Source organism: Paralichthys olivaceus, chromosome 8 (assembly GCF_024713975.1).
Source record: "Paralichthys olivaceus isolate ysfri-2021 chromosome 8, ASM2471397v2, whole genome shotgun sequence".
In the NCBI taxonomy this organism is placed as follows: Eukaryota; Metazoa; Chordata; class Actinopteri; order Pleuronectiformes; family Paralichthyidae; genus Paralichthys; species Paralichthys olivaceus.
Genome location: NC_091100.1, coordinates 3803505 through 3819723, shown reverse-complemented (window position 1 = coordinate 3819723; position 16219 = coordinate 3803505). Strand labels below are relative to the sequence as shown.

The 16219-nt window shown below is 44.8% G+C and overlaps 1 protein-coding gene and 1 non-coding gene across 2 annotated transcripts; one reads left to right on the top strand and one right to left on the bottom strand.

Moving 5' to 3' along the window:
* Positions 1 to 334: 334 nt before the first annotated feature.
* On the bottom strand, positions 335 to 15323 carry pdgfba (platelet-derived growth factor beta polypeptide a). The gene is made up of 7 exons (XM_020102608.2): positions 14367 to 15323; positions 7325 to 7427; positions 5400 to 5465; positions 5067 to 5263; positions 3491 to 4625; positions 1563 to 1698; positions 335 to 1372 (listed from the first exon to the last, which is right to left on the bottom strand). Exons 1-6 carry the CDS (start codon positions 14436 to 14438, stop codon positions 1571 to 1573), a joined length of 1701 nt encoding a protein of 566 aa, XP_019958167.2. The 5' UTR covers positions 14439 to 15323; the 3' UTR covers positions 335 to 1372; positions 1563 to 1570.
* On the top strand, positions 8906 to 8977 carry trnac-gca (transfer RNA cysteine (anticodon GCA)). Its single transcript has one exon. It is a non-coding gene; the product is annotated as a tRNA-Cys (tRNA).
* Positions 15324 to 16219: the final 896 nt, after the last annotated feature.

The following is a 16219-nucleotide window of genomic DNA, read 5'->3' as shown; positions in this document are numbered from 1 at the left end:
AACACATCCCTTGTTGAGTTTGTGGCGATCTTAGAACCCATCGTCTGACAATGAATTAGCCTCTGGCGGCAAACGGCCAATATTTGAGGTCATCCATTCACCGAACCGTATTTAAAGACCGACTGATTTCTTTTATCACACAAGTAGAACGTCTCTCCAAACAAAACACAAAAAGAAAAACTTATTGTTGGTGTTTTTGCTCCGTTAATCTCTATCTTCATATGAATACAGAAACATTTAAAAGCCGTTGCGTTTCTGTCTCTTCTGCTCTCCACAAAACATTGACTCCTTGGATAAAAAAAAAAAGTGAAACAAAAGCAGAGACGACTCTAAGTTAACTTTATATTTCTTGAACATTTTTATTTTATATTAAAAATAACATTCATAACAGTAACAGTTGGACAACCAATAATTATAATCTGAAACGTTTGCAACAATAATTACACTTGAGAACCGGAGAACTCTGCATCCTCCTTTTTTTTTTAAATAAGTTAAGAAATAAAGTTTTTCTCTCTCCCCCCCCTTGATATCGTTTTTCTAAAAGCATTTATACAGTGTTGGCTATAACAGCGTCTCTAACAGCCAGGTCATTAAGACTTGCTTTAATGTGAATATTCATAACACGTTATCTAGGCAGGCATTTGTTATTCTGTTTGGATCCGGCAGTAGTACAAAATGAGCAGGTTATTGATATTTTCCAGTACATGAAGCTACAGTACACAGCGGAGTACTTCTCTAAGGTCAGTGTTATGATCAGTGTATGGCTACTCCAGTGTTAGATACAGTTAGACATTGTAAGATAACAGTAATGTTTGGCATCGAGGCCTCAGCTGCATTTCCAGTTATTGTCCCAGTGTAGAAATCCAGTCCTCCACGTCTCCACTTTCAGCTTGTGCTCCACATTTAGCCTCAAATAGCGACGTCATAGTCCGAGTCATCGTCCGCTTCACCGATCAGTAGTTGAGCTCGATGTCAAAGGAGCCAATCAATGGCCACCGACTGCAAGGACGCTCCAGCACTTTAGCTTTGGGCATCTGATAAACTTCCATCGATCCTCGTTAGCGGGATGTTCGTGGTTCATAGGATTAAGATCCAGTGTTTAGTTTGACAAATAACTTCCAGTCCAACGAGTTCATAAGATTGCACTTCTTTTTTTTTTTTTCTTCTCAAATCCATGAAGCTGGATGCTCTGCGGCAGCTCTGGAGCAGGAACGGTAACTGCGTCTGAAGTCGTCCAATGGAAAAACAGCAGCAGTGTCCGTCACCTCTGTCCACAGAGTCGACCGTCGGCACATTCAAGAATCCCACATTCTTCATCTCTCCGTTTGGAGCAACGCGTCGAGTCAAAAGCTTTGGATTAGTTCAGCGTCTCCTGTAAGAAAAGAAGATTCGTGAGATAACTGTGATATTTTTTTCATTTTCCACTGTTACACTTTTGTAAAACTTCTTTAAAGCTCCTCAAAATATCCCTCAGTTCATCGAAAAAATACTTCGTAAAGATTTTAAAGTACATTACGCCGCCCGGCAGCGTCACGTTAAAAACAAAAAGATCATCCTCTCACCTGCAGCTCTACATGATCATGGCCCTGAGAGCGGCTTTGCTGATGCGTTTGCGGTGTTTCCTCCTGCGGCGAGGGGAGGCCGGACGGAACGGGGCCTGACGTGCAGAGGGGGACATGGGGGCCACAGTAGAGTCGACTGGGTGAGATAAAAAAAAAAAAAGACAATAAAGTAAATATGAGGGTAAACAACAAAACAAAGCAGTAAAGAAATTCATTTTAGTGGTTTTGTCTGATAAGTTGTGTTAAAGATAAATAAATAAAAATGTTCCACTTTAGTTTTGTGTATTTGTGCAGTTTTTATAGTTTTACATTTAATAACATTTTGTTGTTTTGTTTTATTCCATCGCTGGATGTGATCTGGCTTTTCTACGATTTGATATCTTTACACTTATATTTCAGTCGGCCAATCAGAGCAGACTGGGCTTTATCGGGGGGGGGGGGGCCCTTAAAGAGACAGGAGCCTAAAACCAAGTGTTTCAGACAGAGGCTGAACAGAGGAGCTGCAGCACTGGACAGTTTGAGTTTTTGTTTTTAGAGTTCGTAAACCTTTTCAAGCCACTAAACAAATTTAAATTCTGAACACAGGCAGAATACGTCTCCTTAAACAGTCTCATCTGGGTGTAAACAGCGTTATAGAGCAGCAGGGGAGAACAGAAACTGGGCGTGGAGCTCCTGTCGTGGCTCTCGCTGCACTCTGAAGGGCACCTGATAACCTTGAAGCCTGCATAACAAAGCCTGCAGGTTTGAGTGGAACACGGAGCAGTGGGAAGTGCAGCTGTTTGGGCGCGAGGCTCTCAGGGGGTTGAGGAAGAATAGCAGGACACGTGGAAGTGGTGTTTACGGTCATACGTGTGCAGTGAGCTGCTTCCGGCCCTGGAAAAGTCTCACACTGATTCTCTCACACGTGAACCGCTCTAATTACAACACGCTCCGGCACAGAGGCAGCGCACACACACGACCACTGGAACACAACGGTTGTCAACCCTCCGTAAATCTGTCCTCGAAAACAAATAACGAGAGCAGCAATTGTACAAACAAGTTCTCCAACGTGTATCGATGTATCCTGCATCTTCCAGATTTTTCCAAAGAATTGTTTTTGGCTCGGAGCAACATTGTGGAACTGCGCCAAGAGGTGTGTCTGTAATATTTGTACTGAATACACAAAGGCCCCGTTTTTATTGTTGACGTTTGAACTACAAATTTACGTATGAATCATCAGTATGTGTAATAAGCTTGGTTTAAATTTATATTTATATTGTCATCCCTGGCTGTTTGGTTGGTTTGTTTGTTGCCACAACACACATGGTGGAAAAATGTGGAAGGGGTTTAGGACATTTTTTAATTTTGGTGCTAAACCAAACCGGCGTCAAGAATGTTTTTCACATATATGGCATATTTACAGGATTTTAAATGTAAAGATTTGCAATTTTGTGCTATTTGATTGAATTCAAGGGAACTGATTAGAATTTTTTACATGTCCCACATATGAAAACGTGCGACGTGCATCATATGCAAGACTTAAATTCAGTTTCAAGCTGAAGATTCTCAGTGATTGCTGTTGACGGCCTCTTCATAGATTCATTCATCTGTGTTGTTTTTCAGCTACGACCATGAAACTAGAAGAAGTTCTATTGTTTTTCACTGGGTTTGATCTGAGCCACACAATACGACAGCTGTTAAAATATACTGAATACAGTAAGTTGTTGTTTTTCTAACCGCATGGTATCTCAGACCAGTGCTCAGTATCGTCGAAGTCCAGGTATTAGAATCAGTGTCTTGAAAGTTAAAATGGTTTTGGAACATCTCTATTTTATACTTTAATTTTTTTTAATTGCCTAGTCGTTGAAATGTGAAACTCAATCAGGATGTAATCAGGATTCTATGAGCATCCACACTGACACACACATTCTCACACAGCTGAGCGGCACCTGTTTTAAACGTGGTCGGCTTTGGTCTTTGCTGAGGAGGATGAGGATGAAGAGGAGTCTGTTTATCCGGTTCACTCTGTACCATCTCTAGAAGTTTGTGTCTCCTCTCCTCCTCTGTTAAATGACCATCCTCTATGGTCAGCTTAGAGTCTCTCTCCTTCCCCTGACTGGCCGGCTCGGCGCTGGCCGAGTCCCCGCTATTGGCCGAGCCGCTCTCCTCCCTCTCGCTCCCTTCTTTTTGACTGACTGCTTCAGTCTCAGTCTGTTTTGTGACCTCTGTAATTATTTGGCTGGTCACTGAGTCTTTCTGATTGGTGGTTAGAGGAAGGGTGGGGTTTTGTTCTGATGCGGGTGGGTGTGTCGGGCTGACGGGGGGCGAGGCGCTGTCGGACTGAGGAGCGTTGAGTCGATGTTGCGTCCTCAGCTCTGGTTCCTCGGCTCCTCCGTGGTTGTACGGCTGTGGACGATGTGGCTGGTGATGATACAGATATTGCTGCTGATACTGTTGTCTCTGCTGATGCTGCAGCACCTGCTGCTGCCTCTGGGCGTGGTCCGGATGATGCCCTTCACTGTTCGCCACGTCTTCCTCCTTGCTCCCTTCATACCCACTCCCGTGCCCGACCGGCTGCGTACTTCCCAGGACGCTGTGCTCCGCCCTCGCCTCCGACGGCCAGCTGCTGACGGATCCGAGCACCCCGGCGATCGGCTGGTGCACGGGCCCCTGGTGCACCCTGGGCTGTGTCCAGTGCACCAGCTGGGTGTAGCTGCCCTGCTGCCACTGCCTGGCCACCGGCTCGCGCTCCTCTGAATGGTAGTGCTGCTGGTTGTGCTTCAGGTCGTCATGGCGATGGAGGTCAGCCTTGGATGCGTGATTCTTGGGCGAAACAGGGTGGACTGATCGTGGAAGGGGCAGGGGAAGGTGGGAGGAGGAGGCAGGCTGCTGTGGTGGAGGGGGGTTTGGGTTGCTCTGAACGGGGGAGCGAGCGACGGGAACGGACGAGGGGGACGAGGATGAAGAGGACGAGGAAGACGTGGAAGACGTGGCAGGTTGACACCTGCAGCTGACGTGATCCTCCACTGAGATTATGGCTTTGTCGTAGTGAGGCTTCCTGTTGATGTACTGGATCTTTATCACCTGGAGGAGAGGAGGAACAAAGAAACATTAGAGAAATGACTTTTAAATATATTGTTTATTTAACTGAACAAAATTAAAACACACTTTTCAAGAATCTGACCTTTGACCTGGCTGAGTGAGAGTCCATCAGCAGTGTTTTACACTTTTATTCAGATTGAGATTATAGAAGATTCTGACTCACGCTGAACGTTATGTGTTGGAGGAGTAACAGACAACATATGATAATGTTTCTTGAGCCAGGCGTGTTTCCAGTCCGACTAAATGCTTGATTGTATTTCGCAAAATGTTAATCCAATCTCTAAATTTAAAAAGCGGAACACTGTAAATTGATTTTGTAAAACGATTATATCCTCGTGTTATTCTGGTTCTAGTCTTTAAAGGAAATGTTACCAGAGTTACTGAATCTATTTGAAGTTCATGGCAGCAGCGTGCACGGTGTACCTGCAGGTATCTGCTGGAGGTGACGGTGGGGATGCACTGCAGGAGCCTCGTGTTGCAGCAGCCCGAACATCTCTGCACCTCCACGCACGGCGGCCACAGCATGAAGTTGGCATTGCGGCGGTCCAGCATGGACCTGGTCACCTCCATCACCTCTGTCCGAATTTTACAGGCCGCCTGCTGCGCCGGCTGTGCCTCCACTGTGCAGGGTCAGACAGGGAGAAGCACAACGATATAAAACCAGGACGAAGAGTGATGAGAGACAGGCGGAAGCAAGAGAAGGATTGATAAAGACAAATAAACAGGAAGGGACACAAAGAAAAAAAAAAAACCTACCAAGACTTCTGGTATATCTGCCGTGGGTGTGGTTTGTGAGAACGTCTTGCTCATCTTCTTCCTCTTCTGCAGAAAAAGACGAGGGAGGACGGGAAAAGAGAATGAGACAAAAACAAAAACACAATTAGGGAGTTAATAAAATCAAGGATTTTTCCAACGTCTGTGTTAAAAAAAAACTGGGCAACATCGAGGCCAGCACTTTCACAAGTGACGACAGAACTCTTTCAGCCATGTGAGGCTTTTTTAGCAGCTTTTAGCCGAGCTCATTGTTCACGGCACACAGGAAGACATTTTTTACTGCCCCTGCTAAAACAATTAGGCTATTTTCTGCCACAATTTGTCTTCCCGCCGTCAAGAATACTGTTGAGGAGAGATAGAGTTGTTAAATATAACTCATGTGTGGTTCTCTAAATGTGTGTGTGTGTGTGTGTGTGTGTGTGTGTGTGTGTGTGTGTGTGTGTGTGTCTGTGTTTGCACATGCCGTCATTACATACTGTAGCCCCCCTCGGTGCTAATTATATCCCTGGTGTTGATTGCCTTTGGTCACTGTGCGTGCATGTGCATTCGGGAGTGTGTGTGTGTGTGTGTGTGTGTGTGTGTGTGTGTGTGTGTGTGTGTGTGTAGGGGGTATTTGGTTGCCTGTTAGCCCTAATTAACGGCCGGTGCAGAGAGAGAACCGTTTGTTATTGTTCTTAGAAACAGTTTCTTTTTCAGATCTGATCTCAGAGATTAAAAGGTCATGTTTTTATTTGCACGGCTAAAGTCTGCATGCTAATACACCGATGCTAAGCAGGTTTAATGTTTATTCTTAGTGTTCCCCAGTTTAATTTAGCGTGTTGTCATGCTTACTGTTGCTAATTACAACAAAACACTGCCGGATGTTAACATCATTAGTTTTGCTGGAATTTTGTCATAAATCAAATAAGAGCATCCACTGGTTTGAAATCTCAAATTTGGCGTTTTGTCCTTTTTGGCCATCTTGGTTTTTTGAAACCAAAACCAAGTAACCATATTTAGAGGAGCAGGGGGTGGAGCTTGACAACGCTACACGCCTACCTACAGCTTCCACCTGCACCCATTGGACGGTACTAGCTATGACCTCTGCTGGTCATTGGAGAGAATGCAGGTTTCAGTAACTTCCGCAGACAGAAGGGGGAAGGAAAGAGAATAAAGTGAATCGTTCTTGTTTCGCTGAAACTTCGTAATGGGGCTTCGGTTTCAAAATGATTCCACGTACAAACAGTTTGAGTCATTTCCTCCTTCCCTCTGTTGGTTCCTCTCCATGGTGGCTGTTATGTCACTGTGTTATTTATGCATTAACAGATGATCAAACGACAATCCATTAATATATGTATGTGTGACTTGGTTTCTCAGAGGGATTCGTTTATAATGAATTAATCAGCTGCGCGTGTCTGACTGTGTGCACAAGTTTGTTTGGACTTTGTTTGGGGTTGGAGATGTAGGGCGTGTGTGTGTGTGTGTGTGTGTGTGTGTGTGTGTGTGTGTGTGTGTGTATTTCTGTCACACAAACACACACACATCTATATTTCAAAACCCAGAAAGGAATCCAGAGCAGGAGAACAATGCAGTGACCTTGTGCTGTGAAGTTTTTTCTCAGTCTCTCTGACTCAGTTTGTCTGACGCTCACCAAGGTCACAACTTCTCTCTCTCTCTCTCTCTCTCTCTCTCACACACACTCACACAAACAAACACACACACACACACACACATTGAGCTGGTTCATCAGTCTTTCTGCTGTCTCTGGTAAATATTGCTTTAACATGGTGCTTGGCATGATACTCTCTTACTGCATTCCTATGTCTTCAGGCCTCACACAGATTCACCTCCTCCACGTCTGTGTAATTAGTGTGTGTGTGTGTGTGTGTGTGTGTGTGTGTGTGTGTGTGTGTGTGTGTGTGTAGTACCTATTGCATTGGCCTCCTGCAGCAGCAGCACTTTCAGCTCGTCTACAGAGGAGATGGGAGAATTCCTCACCAGGTCGACCAGCGACAGAGGGAGAGGATCGCCCTGTGGAGAGAGACACTGTTTTAATCTGATGATACTTTACAAACACCAACGGTGCAGCGAACCCGGTGAATATGCAGCTACGCCCCAAATTCTAAATAAAGATTAATTTCAACAAATAAGTCATAATGAGGCAAGACCTGTCCAACAGCAACTTTCCCCCCGACACTAGATAAGATAACCAGGGTGTTAGAAACCTTCCATATCTCATAGTTCTTGTGCAAAGTCATCGGTTGCAAAATGAAGCAATCAGGTGATTGGATTTGCACCAGTTCTTCTGGATCAGACTCTTTTTCTCAGGCCTGACATCTTATTTGATGCTGCAGGTTCAGTCAAGTCTTCGAGTATTCATCCTTGGTGGACTACGTCCTTCGGAGGGTCCCGCCCCTGAACTGTGTGTGTTTTTCTAATTTTGTTATTTATCTTGAAACATTGAAAGGATTGAAATGAACTGCGGCAGAGAGAGAGAGAGAGAGAGAGAAGAGAGAGAGAGAGAGACAGAGCCATCTCAGTCCTCTAGCTCAACTCGTGCTCCAGTTTTGTTTCCTCCTGCAGAGGAAATGATGCTTGTGATTGTGTTTGTTGCTGCTGTTGTCACTCTCTCCTCGTCTGTTTACCCTCAAACGTAAGACAGGAAACCCTCTCTCTCTCTCTCTCTCTCTCTCACACACACACACACTTTCTCCATTTCTGTTCTGTCACTAAGCATCAAGAATAAGATTTACGTTCTGTGTTGTGTTGTTTCCACCTTTTTCAACACTACAAGTAGAAAACATCTGCTCGTTATACAACACACTACTTGTGCGAAATTTGCTCTCATTTAACCGAGTTATGCAAGTCGTGTATTTTCAAACGGGAAAAAGATAAAGGCCGTGATATTTAATGAACTTTTAATGAATGCCACTGCAGGAATTCATTACAGATTCAGTCTGGCTGTTTCTTAAGGAGACTCCTGCGGTTTCTGCGTGGAGATCAAAAGCAGATTGCACAGTGTTCTGTGTCACATTCTGCTTTGGTTGGCTGTAAGTCGATATTATCTCGGAGCAGTTGCAACAGGATTCGATACAGTCACATGCCAGAAAGATGCCAAAACAAATTAAGGAGTGTGAAGAGTATGAGGAGAAAATATTTTAGAGGAGAAAAGTAAAAAGACTCTTATCCTCCTGCACGATACAAAATGACTTCAGACATGAAGTGTTTAAAGTAGCTCATGAGTAAACACGTCGCCTCTTCAATGATGAAGGCAGAACTCTGAATCTGAATCTAAGTAAGTCGGAGGGTTTATCCATTAAAGTGCAGAATCATTTTAATACTGTTTAATCAAAGTTAAACATTAATGGGTTTAAATTATATCAGTTCTTTTTCTCTTTCCAACCCTCTGATGTTTTATTTATGAATGAAAACGTTCTATATAGTGTGTTTACTTAGTTTTACAGATACAGTCCAATGGCGACATGTGTTCGTGATTAGTTTGGGTATCAGGGGGTATAGCTCAGTGGTAGAGCATTTGACTGCAGATCAAGAGGTCCCCAGTTCAAATCTGGGTGCCCCCTGCAGTTACTCTTCACTGTACAGTTGACTTTGAGCACAAAAATGTGTAATTCATGGATGTTGAGGAAGAAAACTGATGTGTTTTCAGGACTGCTGCCTAATTTGCAGGTCCAAATAAATATCTGGAGCTTTAAAATCTAAATGTGGTTTTGAAAAGAGACTAAGTGACATTCTAGTGGTTTCTAATAGTGCCACAACCACATATATATCTCAATTCCTCTCTATCTGTCTCCCTCCCTCCATCTCTCTCGCTCTGTGGGCGGCGGCGGCTCAGGACACCTGGATGACTTTCACGAGCCACTGGCTGACCTAGTTAAAAAACACACACACAATCACTCACCCCATCTTTTCCACTTCTCATACGGATGCTTAACCACTTAACTGTCCGCCCAGTTTGTCCAGAGGGCCACACACACACACACACACACACACACACACAGATGCAGGGGCAGTTTTCACTCTGCATCATTACAGCCCCAGTGTTGATTGCAAACACACAACACACACACACACACACATTGGAGAGTGCAACACACAGTTCCTCACATGGACAAACAACAAACCACTGGTTAAAAAAAGAGCAGGGATTGGACAACAAGCTAATAATAGTGGTTTGAGCAGAAGAGCTAAATTAGCCACAATGACTCTGACACTATGTTCCTCATTCTCCATGTAACGCACACACACACACACACACAAACACACACACACACACACACACACAGAAACAGGCCTGTGGAGGTTTGTGATGAGTGAGAAGACTGTGGACTTGAAGTTTCTCATATCACACACTGCGTGAGAGTGTGTAGCTGAACTGTTGGGTGGAGAAGGCTGTCTGCTAACATGACATGATCTACCAGCAGGTCGCACACACACACACACAGACACACACACACACACAGACACACACTCATGAAAACACACACTGCATGGGGCCTCGGAGGAAGCCTGGAAGGCAAAGAGACTGTATGGAATGTTTGAGGAGAAAGGTGAAGTGTAATGGAATGTAATTATGGGTCCAGCTGAGTGCTTACACACACGCACACACACATACACACACATACACACACACACACATGCAAACATTAAAATAGTTGGAGGCAATGTGATAGAAAGTAAACACATACAAAAACACAGTGTGATGAGTGACTCACGATCACACCGCGCTGTCACAACACATGTGTTTTTTTATCATACGCGGCAGATGGCCAACGAACTGTCGCATAAACTCGATACACACACACACACTCACACTCACACACACACATATACAGATGTGGGTGCACACAAACCAGCACAACAGATAAACGGACGTCTCCCCTCCAACAGCAGAATGCTACGGATGGAGAGATGAGGATAGAGGAGAAATGACAAGGGGAAAATAAATGACAATATGGAAAGAGGAGAAGGAGGAGGAACGACTGTCGTTGAGTGGAGGCAGTGAACTCCTCTAGCTCTTTGTTCCTGTGTCTCAGAATCATAGACGTGTGTGTGTGTTTATAAAGATGGACGACATGAGAGCCGCCCAAGGGTGACGCCAAATCGTCCATTTCAAAAAGAGCCACAGCAGGTAAATGAACACCAGCCACTTCAAGTTAATAATTAGCTTTACAGACTAACTTTAGCTTCAAAGTAAAAGCCCTCCGGTGCAGGTGGGATGACTGGAAGCAATGAGGCGTCACTGGGGTGCTTTTATTGTGAAGCAGCCACAGGCACATAACCCAGACGTGTCAGAGTTTGCTCCGAGTGCTGTCACACTACTTCATTAAAGTTTATAGAATAAATTGAGTTCTTTTAGCAGGAGGGGACATAATCTGCTGTTCGGGAAAGTTGGAAGTTATATTGATGGCTCCACTTTAACAGCTTTAGGGCCCAGTCACACAAAAGTGTCATATCTGTGGCAAACCTACAAAACTTTTAATATTGGATATGAAAACATTTCTATACAACTTTTTTTATTCACTACTTTTATTCCTATTATTAAAAAACCTATAGAAAAGACTCCTCGACTAGATTTTCCTCTAATGCTGCACCACACGGGGCTTACAAACAAATACTCTTATGTGCCACTGCGCTTTTCTATCTGACACACATGCACACACACAGAGGCATAACCCCCCCACTGCACACACACACACACACACACACAAAAACACAAGCACATATGTCCACTAACACATGACGCAGCTACACTCGGCCAGGCACCCAGATGTGCACACACACACACACACACAAATACACACACAGCTACACAGCACACAAAGTCCGTGAAATCCCCGGCAGATTAGTTGCTGTTCTTATGTAAAATGGATCAAGCAAGGCAGCAGCAAATCATCCCGGCTCGCTCGCAGAGACAACCGTCTGACAGCAACCTGTTCAAAAGCCACCAATCAGCTGCATGCGGGTGTGTGTGTGTGTCGTTGTGAGAGTGTGTGTGTGTGTGTAGAAGCAGTAGTTCTGATTGAAACGACAGATGATGAAAATGTTGAGGCCTGAGCGGGTGAGTGAGGGCTGTTGTGTGTTTGACTCCACCTCTGTTTAATGGATTTAAAAATGAACCGTAACAACTCTCAATGTGTGTGTGTGTGTGTGTGTGTGTGTGTGTGTGTGTGTGTGTGTGTCTGTGTGTCTGTGTGTTAAAGAACATATTGTATAAGCAACACACTTTGACTGGATTACTCACTGACACAGCAGCTGCACAGTGAATAGAAAAGGATCTTTCAGTTGTAAATTCTGATGATTTCTGTGTGTGTGTCTGTGTGTTTGTGTGTGTGTGTGTGTGTGTGTGCGTCCTTGCATGCATTCATGTGTATTCCTTTTCCACAGTATTTTCCAAAGACAGTTGTGGACGAACTATACGACGTCAAAGATGTCTCCATTTGTTCCATCACAGGACTAAACATTGTGACCAGATGAGGATTAGAGAGTGACACACACACACCCACACAAACACACACACACACACACACAGTTCAGAATCTGTGACTCACACGTCGACCTGATGCCGTCTCTCTCTCAGGTCACATGTCAGGTCAGTGTTCGTTTGAATATAAAAAGTTGTCAGATCTTTCCAGTGTTACCTCAAGCTGCAGCTGATCTCCTCACGCACAAGTCATCAGAGGTGCTAATAGTTTCCGTGATTAACCCGCAGACTACAGGACGACTGGTCGAGTCCAGTGACAGCCATTTTCACGCCCGACTGCCTAAAGCCCTTGTGCAAGGCACTGAGCCTCCGTGGCAGCGGCTCACGGGGGAAGGTGAACTGTGGACCGTGTGAATTGCTGCGTTCATTGGTTTCAAGCGAAGGCTGTAAATAAAGATGTGGCAGTAGTGATGGTGGAGTAGAGCCACAGATACTGTACGTGCTCCTGTGTGATAAGAACTAGTTAAGAAGACAGAAACCAGTCTTTGACTTTTTAATGTCCCATCTGCTAACATGGAGGAGGTGGGGTTCATGAGCTATACTGCAGCCAGCCACCAGGGGGTGACCAAGATGATCTTTGAATACAGTTTATTGTTTCAGGAAGCTGTGCCAGAGAGACGCCGTGAGATTCCGACATCGGTTGATAAGAAACACGCGACGTCAAAGCTCAACGTGCCGAAGATCAAAACCTCAGAGCTGAGAACACGTCATCATGGCTGACACACTGCTCACCAGGATGGATGCTGCAGATGCTCAAACGTACAGTGAAACTCCAGAGAGCAGACTTCACGTCCTGTCGCCCAACAACAGCAGATATTTGTTTCTATTTAACTAATAATGAGACGTTTTCCAAAATCATAACACAGAACATGTTATCACAGGCTTCCCAGAGGTCAGCTGACAGGTCGTGCGCAGGACCTACAAGTGTTTTGAGCAGAGACGTGATCAAATAAGAACGACAGGACTGATATGATACGTCTACGTCCTCTCCTGAGAAGAACTTGAGGGAAACTCAGAGAGAGCAAATCTCCGCCAAGGCCCAAAGAAAAATCGAAGTCGTCAAGATCGATGAATTATTCTCTGAGAAATCAACTCGAACGATGCAAAATCTCACAATATTACAGTAAGTGATAGAAAAATTTACTGGATCCGCATCAAAATATAATGGGCTGCTCTCTGACCCACACTTCATCCTCCCTCCAAGTTTCGCAATAATCCATCCAGGAGTTTTGGCGTAATCTTGCAAACCAACAGTTAAGAGTTAAAAACGGGACAAAGACGAGTCAGAATCGCTGGCACAGAGAAAAACTAACGGACGAACACCTTCAATCTATTCATGAAGTTTGTTCAATGTTTGAGGATCAACATCTCCATCAACGAATGGAAATTCTGTTGGTATCAATGTGCAGAGACACGAGCGTCTGCTGCAAACATGAGGTTTAATGAGACACTGAAATAACGTGATTGAGAGAGAAATGATTTCATCAACAGAGTGACAACAAGGACCTTGATGCTGTGGTGCGACAGTGAAAACAGCAGCTGGGCTGATGGGTAGATTTTAGCTCCTGCTGCTGTTGGCCCGAAGCCAAGGCCCTGCCTCACCCTCTCTCCCCTCCTCTCTCCCCTCCTCTCTCTCTCTCTCTCTATGACACTGTGACTCTTCTTGCAACATTTCGGGAGAATCACGACCACGCAACATAAAAAAGGAACCGTGGAGAGAAACAGGCGCAGCCCAGGAGGAAAAGGTACAGACGCTCAGAAAGGTGCAGTTCAGAAAACATCCCCATGCACAGGTGGTAGAATCACCACAGGGGGATTATGGATGTCAGATTCTCTTCTCGTGTCCACCACAGATATCTCGTCCTCTTTCGACTGACACTGTCTACGTGACACACACTAACTGAGACACAAGCTTTTCCCATGTTTCCTCAGGACGACTGAGTATTTACAGGCTGGTAAGAGATCGGAGAGAGAAACTGGTCACAGGGAATAAAACATCTTCAACACCGTTCACCCCATCCAGAGGATTTAGTTGGTAAAGAGCACAAAATAAAGTCGGAGGCATCTTTTTCCTCCGACTCAACCAGGTGGAGCAGTGGAGGTAAACCCAACCCATCCAATCAAATCAATTAGACTTGTGTTACCTTGAAGCATAAAGTTTTTCTGATATTCTTGCTGGTGGTTGGTTCCCTAATAGCAGTGGTTCTCAAATGGAACACCGTGGCCCACTCACTGTGAGAGGTGTTGAAATCACCAGGATATTATTCTGACATGGTGGAAATATTTTAAATTCAGGTCCTAGATCTGTTTCTCTCAGTATTCTCTCATATAGCAAAGAACAAGTGCACAAGAACAACTGCACCATTAATGGTTCCATCTTTAAATCCATTGTTCATTGACAGGTCAACACATTTGAATCCGTGTGTCCCCTCTTCGGTCATGCATTTACCGGCACCTCCCGGTCTTACCTCAGCGCTGCCGAGCCTCAGAAGCGCCGCTGAGAGCGCACTCAGCAGCAGCAGCAGGACCGAGGACCTCATGTCGCCGCCCAGCCTGAGGAGCCGCAAGCGACCGGCTGGGCATTTAGCACGTCGGTGTCCAATCCCCCGGCTGCACCGAGCCTGGTCCCGGTGCCGCGCGCTGGCCGCTTGTGCCTGTGCGAGACGCGCACCGTTAAGATATCCCAACGCAATGTGCCACTGCCTTTAAGCGACGCTTGTCCAAATGTTTGCTCACGGTGACTCACGCGCAGGCGAGACGTCTGACTGTGTCCATACCCAAAAACTCACTACCAGAGACGTCACGGCTGCAGTGGGACAGGTGCGTAAACGCGAGCTGTTGTGATTGAGGGAATCTACAGCGACGCAGTTCCAATTCTATCAGTCAGTGTGATGAGGAGTCCGCGTAATGATTCCAGAAAAATGTCTCCAAATGTGCGATTTTTTTGTGCTCAAATGCGTAAAGGTGCCAGATGCGTCCACTTTAATGTCAAAACTCCAAAGAAACGTGTCAGGTAACGAGCTCCCCGATTCAAAATCGCACTTCAGTGTAAAAAAAAAAGAAAATGCAGGATGAGTAAAACCCCCACAACTCCAGAGGTCTGCGCGTAAAAGTTGGTCACCTTGGAACAGCGCGTCGTGCGTAATTCTCTGGAAGCTCCGCGGCAAAAAGGAGTCAGATTATTCTCATCCCGGCGCGATTCACTTGACTGCTCGTGGCATCTGCTCCGATGTGAATGTCTCTCTCGTGGTTGTCAGCTCCCTGCACGTCTCACACTTTGCCTCCCCGCGTATCTGCTGCCTCTCGCTCACTGGCTCCGCTGGATCAGGTTGTTCTCGCCTCTTGCGCGTCTCCTCTGTGTTTGCCGTTCGGGCGGTGGAGCAGCTTTTCCTAACAGAAGCAAGTTTTAAACCATCAAGTCAGACAGAGAAACGCAGAAGCACGCCGGAAACCGAAAGATTTGCCTTTTCAAAATAAGAGGCTGGTTTGGAATTGCAGGGGAATTTATTGACTTTAAACCAAACATCCAAGCAGAGGAATGAATAAAGAAAACAAAGGATTGCTAATCGTGAAAATAACAAATATTTACATACGATGGAGTATTGCAAAGTACAAATCGCGCAGATCATATATAAAATGCATAGATTACCATCAAACGTATTTGTCGCAAGAAGTAAAAATTATCTGTGTTAAAAATAACTCCAATACTTAAATGGTTTCCTCGTCTGATATATTAATGATTGATGGTGTTCGTGTTGTATTTGTCTTTCAGTTATGTCACTGTCTGACAGTACATATAAGGTTTTATTTTGAAAGTATCTAACTGGAAGTACGAGTCCTCAGGTGCCAAACTTGACCTTGGTCCTCAACTCTGCACCAGGTCCTCTCCTCTGGAAGGCAGGACTTACCACCTCCTTATTAGGAGCAGGGAGACCTGGGGGCCCATGGCTGCTCTTAAAGGGGAAGTTAGGAAACATGATATAAGAGTTTTCATTCCTATCGGTAATATAATAACTTTGATGTTGTGATACTGGTTTTTTTGCTCTTGGATGTTTATTTAAAGTGCTGTTATCTGAGGTTATTATAATTAGAATGAAAGAACACTTCACCACAGCAGTGATGACATAAACAACCACATTACATCATCTGGAAATGTTAATTGTTTTAAATGAATTTTGTTTTTTTTAAAATTTATCCATCATTTATTTAACCAGGAGAGTCTGAGATACCATATCTCTTCTGCCGGGGAGTCCAGGTCAAGTTGGGCGGCAGAGAATCTTATGGTGTTGTTCCATGAAAACACGCCAAGAGAGAGTTAGCC